This window comes from Meleagris gallopavo, chromosome 1 (assembly GCF_000146605.3).
Source record: "Meleagris gallopavo isolate NT-WF06-2002-E0010 breed Aviagen turkey brand Nicholas breeding stock chromosome 1, Turkey_5.1, whole genome shotgun sequence".
NCBI lineage: Eukaryota > Metazoa > Chordata > Aves > Galliformes > Phasianidae > Meleagris > Meleagris gallopavo.
This window is the reverse complement of record NC_015011.2, coordinates 38288462-38294750: the sequence shown is the minus strand read 5'-3', so window position 1 is coordinate 38294750 and position 6289 is coordinate 38288462. Positions and strand designations below refer to the sequence as shown.

Sequence of the window (6289 nt, the reverse complement as noted above, 5' to 3'; positions counted from 1 at the left end):
TTTAAACACTCTTTCCCCTCCAAGTTTATCTTCTCCAAACCTCTTGTATTAATTTTAAATTCAGACTGAACTAAATTGGCTATGTGTAGCAGCCAAGTGAGCCCAGTGTTCCTTGGGCTTCTCTCATTCCCAAGGAGTTTAGCTTCGGTACCTCTGCCTGCAATGAATTATAGATTTAATGTCCTGCCTGAAGTTACTGATTTATTGACCAGAAGTCTGCTCCAAGTAGAAGTCTACAAGTGATTATTTTCAATTACCGAACACTTCAACAGAGGAATTCAAGTGCTTTATCTTAAATGGAAAGTTCTAGGCTTCCAAATAAAACGTTCCAGTGGAATCCTGAGGATCAAAAACATTGCAGTTTTTTTGTACAGAAGATCATTGCTTGATCTCTTTCTCTTATATTGATTATATGTATGTACGGGTGTGTGTGTGTGTTTGTGTCCTTATGTATGAAATTAATATTGAGCTTACATAAAATATAATTATGATATTTATACATATAAGTGCAAAAAGGCATACCAAAGAGAATCTTGAAAACTGTAACTCCTGCTTTTCAAAGAGCAGGACACTGAAACTGAACCAAAGATTTAATAAAATAAGCTTCATTCTGTTTCTAACGTTATTCACCCTCTAACCTGTGTCCAAATAATACATCACTTCTTTAGCAGTTGCAATTTATATTGAGCTTCATAGGCAAAAAAGGGCACGCAGTCATAAAAAAATCAACAAGATAATCCATCTTTGACAGTAAAGGGAAAGTGAGAATTTACTTTTCATGAAATTCCATAAAATCAAATCTCTCTTTACAATACCAAGTAGTTAAAACAGAAGAAAATACTTGTCTGTGTCTAGAATGATAATAAGTGAAGTTTTCTAACATAAGGACTATAATACACTTAGGAAGATAACTCACAAACAGCTAATTTATATCCACAAATGGATTAACTGAGCATCTTCACTCCTAAAGAATGACAATTTCTTTCTTTTAATACATTAATAGACTTACACTTTGCTTAGCAAATTTTCCCACTAGAGACTGGCATGCTTCTGTAAGTGTTGCTAACACTGGTCAAACATAGTTGGTAGTAAAGTCTCAAGTATGTACAAAAAAAGACGTAATCCAAAAAGGATTGTTAAACAGTTCCTTCAATCTCTCATCATAGGGCATATTCTCCAAGCCTTTCACACACCTTGTTGCCCTTCTCCTTGACCTGCTCCAGCACCTCGATGTCCTTTCTGTACTGAGGTGCTCAAAACTGAACACAGTACTCGAGGTGAGGCCTCACCAATGCCCCAACAGGAGCAGGATGACTTCCCTACACCTGCTTACCACACCATTGCTGGTACAAGCCAGTGGCCACCTGGGCACACTGCTGGCTCATATTCAGCACTGTCCATAAGTACTCCAAGTTCCCTTTCCATCAGGCAGCTTTCCAGCCACTCCTACCCAAGCCTGCAGGGCTGCCTGGGGTTGCTGTGACCAAAATGCAGGACTGGACACTTGGCCCTATTGAAACTCATACAGTTTGCCTGGGCCAGTTGATCCAGTCTATCCAGGTCCCTCTGTAGTGCCTTTCTGCCCTCTGGCAGATCAACACTCCCTCTCAACTTCGTGTCGTGAAGATGATGACCAATGTCCCAGAGCACAGAGACAAAGCAGACGCACTAAAACAGAGCTACAGCCAAATGTGTCTTTTCTACGTATGTTTAACAGGAACCTAATGGGGCTCTCTGTTCACTGCCTCATAACAAAATCTGTAGTTCTGCTGACGGCCCATGGGTCTGCTTTACTATGAAAATAAAAATGGGTATTTAAGGTTTGAAAAGAGAAATCATTTGCTCAATTATGCATTTCTATTGCTGATTTCTCACAATTGTATTGGGATAACTGCAGTTCTTTGGTACCTAATCATGCATGCTTGTGCAAAGTAATTTCCTATTCCATAGATACAACTTCAGCTTATATTTTACACGAATATAGTACAGTGAACTAAAGAACTAAAGAGCATCACTGACAATGTCATTAAAGGTCACTGAAACTATGAAGTTATTGTCTGAAGGTCTCTAGAGAATGACAGCCATGTCACAATTACGAATTCTTACAAAAATTTACCCAGTGATAGCGTACGTTACCTCAGAGTAGCACACTGTGATTTTTGCATCCTAAATGTAATTGGATTAAGATAATAATGGATCTTCCCCAGGTCATTTGAGACTACAGGTCTTGATTTGCTAATAATTCAAAGGCCCATCAACTGAAAACTAGTCATGAAAAAACCTTCAATCACACTGGCCATTATTTTAAATGTTTGTTACAAAAGAACACTATCCTATGAAATACAAGGTGTCAATTTTGTAATGAACTGTGCTATTTTTCCCCATAGTAGCAAATATTTATTTATTCAGCAGTCTTGGGGATACCTATTTGTATCCAGCAAATATCCAGCTTTATTATGATATACACCTTAGATACATAAACAATATACAGCTCTTAATCTCTAGATCCGACAAATACCAACTAATTTTGGCTGCTGCTTATAGCTGAAATTCCCACTGGAAAGTCAGAGATACACTCTCAAGGAGATATATGCTTCAATGTGAAGATAACAGATTTGATATAAAACATTTCCCAAGCCCCAAATACCTCAGATCTTAGATGTACAACCTATCTTGAACATACCCCTGGCATATCTAAAGACTTTGCTCATGCACATTCCCTGTTGAGTCCAGGCTTATAAAACAAAGGTAAATAAATACATGTCCTCCCACTTGACACAGCTGGAAGGAGTTGTGAAAGGGTGGGGGGGTCTGGTTGGCTGCAAGTAATGACTGCTGACCTTTTTTCTTCACTACTAGCTATTATCTTCTTGTTTGGTTGCAGAACTGGCCAAACAAGCATTAGCCAGCAAAACCCCTCCACTTTCCACTGGCATCCAGATCTACTACAATGGGTAAGCATACATCCTTCAACTTCATACAGTATAAAGCAGTGATCAAAGACCCTCCAAACAAGCTGCTCGCTGGAATTTGAGCCGATTAGTCTCATAGGAAGTCTGCTGGCTGAACACTTTCAGTACTGAAAACAGCCCTTTCTTAATTAGCACTGAGATTTGCCCTTGAGCAACAGTGAAAGAGACATCAGGGAAAAGCCAGAATATATATATAAAAAAAAAAGTAAATTAAGCATCCAAATAACAGCTGGGCCTGGCATGGATTTAATCACATGCAGGCAAAACACTTTGGGGTTAATCAAATGAAATAAACAGCTGAAATCAAGCATAGTACTTGAGTCCAACAGTGCCTGAATAATAAATGAAAACGAGTAAGAAAAGTCTCATCAGAGGTTTCCAAACGCCTAAGAAATGCTTTAACTTCCAAATGGTCAGATTCTGATATAAAATAGTACATGAAGAAAAGGCTTGACCAAGCAGGTCAAAATTCATTCTGATGGTCTTTTAATGACACTTGCACTATGAAGTGTCTTTTGTTGCAAAGCAAGGGAAAAAAGATACGAAAAGCATGGCTATGAAATGACTGAAAGACTTTTTTTGCTCAGTTCTACAAAGGGAAAGGATAACAAAAAATTCCAGCCCAAAATGAAATGAGATCTCTCATTGTTGGCTTCAGTTTGTTGCTCTCAGGCAAATGAAGAATTGTACAGCCTGGCAGAGACGAAGATTAACATTTTACTTCTAAAATACATAATAGAAGGAACCCCAAAAAACAGGATGGGAACACTGGCAATAAATTCCCAAATATATATCCTGAATTGCATTTAAAAATCACTATAAAACAGATTGTTCAGTAACTGTCTGGTAATATCATCTGAAGCCATAGTAGCCAGACCGGACTGCAGCTCACGTTCCCTATCTGGCATTATTTTCTGATAACATGTTCAATAACTCATATTATCAACTAATAACTGATAATTATCATATCAACAATTGGAAATTAAACCTGGGATCTCTCTGTGAAATGTCCAGTCTTCACTGGTTATATATCAGCATAGTTATTGAAGCCTGTAAATTCTAGGTATAATTTTATATTGTTCACATCTGTCTGTATTTTGCTGATCTTATCTTTGTGAAATTTAACTATCATGAATTCTATCAAAATCTTCAATTCATGCCCTTTCATTGGTTGTGTCTCCTTACTTCAGAGTTTTCCTCCTAGCATACAAAAAGCTGGGTATGAGCCAGGAGTGTGCTCCTGCAGCCCAGAAGGCCAATGGTATCCTGAGCTGCATTAAAAAAGGGGTGGCCAGCAGGGAGACAAAGATGATTGTCCCTGCTCTACTTGGCTCTTGTGAGGCCCCATCTGGAGTACTGCGTCCAGGTCTGGGGCCCCTGGTACAGGAAGGACATGGAGCTCTTGGAGAGAGTCCAGAGGAGGGCCAAGAAGATGATCAGAGGGCTGGAGCACCTCTCCTGTGAGGAAAGGTTGAGTGAGTTGGGGTCGTTTAAATTGGAGAAAAGATCAGCCTTCAAGTACTTGAGCGGAGCTTATAAGCAGGAGGGAGACTGACTTTTTACATGGTCTGATACTGATAGGACAAAGGGTTTTAAACATGGCTTTAAACATAAAGAGGGAATATTTAGGTTAGATATTAGAAAATTTTTTTTTTTATTATTCAGAATGTGGTAAGGCACCTGCACAGGCTGCCCAAGGAACTTGTGGATGTCCCATCAAAGAGGATGTTTAGGACTAGATTGGGTGGGGCCCCAGGCAGCCTGATTTGGTGTGTGGCAACCCTGCCCATGACAGGGTGATCAGAACTGGTGATCTCTAATGTCCCTTCCAACTCAAACTATCCTATGATTCTACGATTTTTTATTTTATCAGGTATTCACCTTGGCAATGGAAAAAGACAGTCTCTGAAGTATGCTTACACAACTCAAAGTTGAGAGCTTTGCAGCATAAAGACACAATATTAAACAGATTTTAAGGAAATCTAGTAATTTACAATTCAAGTATTAACTGTTTGGTTTTTTGTTTTGTTTCTTTCTTTCTTTTGGTGCTTGTATCATTTTGTATGTCAGAAAAAAATGTTTCTTTTCCATTTAAGAAGTGCAGTAGCATATTGGTATTGGCAGTTTAATATCAACAACACTGACATAAATTTTACTATGCCTCAAGATCTCTAATAAGCTTTAGTTTTGATAGTTTGGATGACATGTAATGGAACAGAGTATTTCACGTTACTGTTAAGCCACAGCATCTTATTTATCCTGGTCCATATTGAGCCCATCCCTATACATTTCAAAATGATTTTTAACAATCCAAATAGAATGGATTGATACTTCTGTCACAAAGCATCGATCTGCCACTCTTACTTGTGCAGAATCCAATTAAAATTGCTAGACACTAAATCTAACATTTCAAATTTCATCTTAAGGGACAGGTAACAAGACCAGAAAAAAAAAAAAAAAAGAGAAATCACAACCACTACCCTTTTCAGAACCATTGTGTTTGATCATAAGATTTCTTTTCTGCCTGAAGGTGCGGAGATGTAGATGTGAATGAAACAATTCATTTTAAAAACACCAAGATAAATAAATAGTAAAAGTATCTTAATCACATCTCGGAACCTGAATTGAATAGAAGTTATTAATCTATTTGACAGTGTTTTTCAGCAGCGGCAGAAATACTTACATTTGCAGAAAGTTGAGATGTAAGAGTAGCAACTTTTTCTTGTGATGCAACAAGCTCTCTCCGTAGTTTCTGAATTTGCTAGATGGAAAGAAGGCTACCGTCAGTATTTCAGCTACTGTCTTCTGTTGAATTTTTTTTTATGTTTTTCTTGTGTGTGATCACTGTGTTAAACAATACCTTAACTTTTAATTTTAATCTCTAAACTGTGAAGAAATACAGATTAATAAAAGTAAAAGTACTCCAAAAATTTTCTTCCACTTAAGCATTATACCTGCTTCCAGTTAAGGAGCACAAGTGAGCATGTGCTTCATTACTTCATATGTACAGTTCCTTGTTTGTATATGCAAACGACATACTTTCTTTTTACCAAACTGTGGAGACTTCAAACATATCTTTAGTGTAACCAATGACTCTTTGGGGCCTGAAATTATGCAGTACAAATTTGCAAAGATTCACCTTGCCAGACAGTAGCTGTGTAATGCAATTATGTGTTGAACATCTGCATTAGATGCAAAATAAAGTGCCAAAAGGTACTCCTCCACTGTCCATTATGAAGAAGGCTTCAATGGCAACCTCTGACAGAACATTATTTCATAGATGTCTAAAGTTAGATTAGATATGGCTATATATATAT

The 6289-nt window shown here is 37.7% G+C and overlaps 1 protein-coding gene across 9 annotated transcripts in view; it reads right to left on the bottom strand.

The window, feature by feature from the left end:
- NAV3 (neuron navigator 3) overlaps positions 1–6289 on the bottom strand; it is a 396053-nt gene that overhangs the window by 28899 nt on the left and 360865 nt on the right. For all 9 annotated transcript variants that reach the window (XM_031553711.1, XM_031553705.1, XM_010708375.3 and 6 more), the window contains one exon: positions 5656–5733. In XM_031553711.1, coding sequence (XP_031409571.1) covers positions 5656–5733 — 78 coding nt within the window. The remainder of the gene's footprint in view (positions 1–5655; positions 5734–6289) is intronic.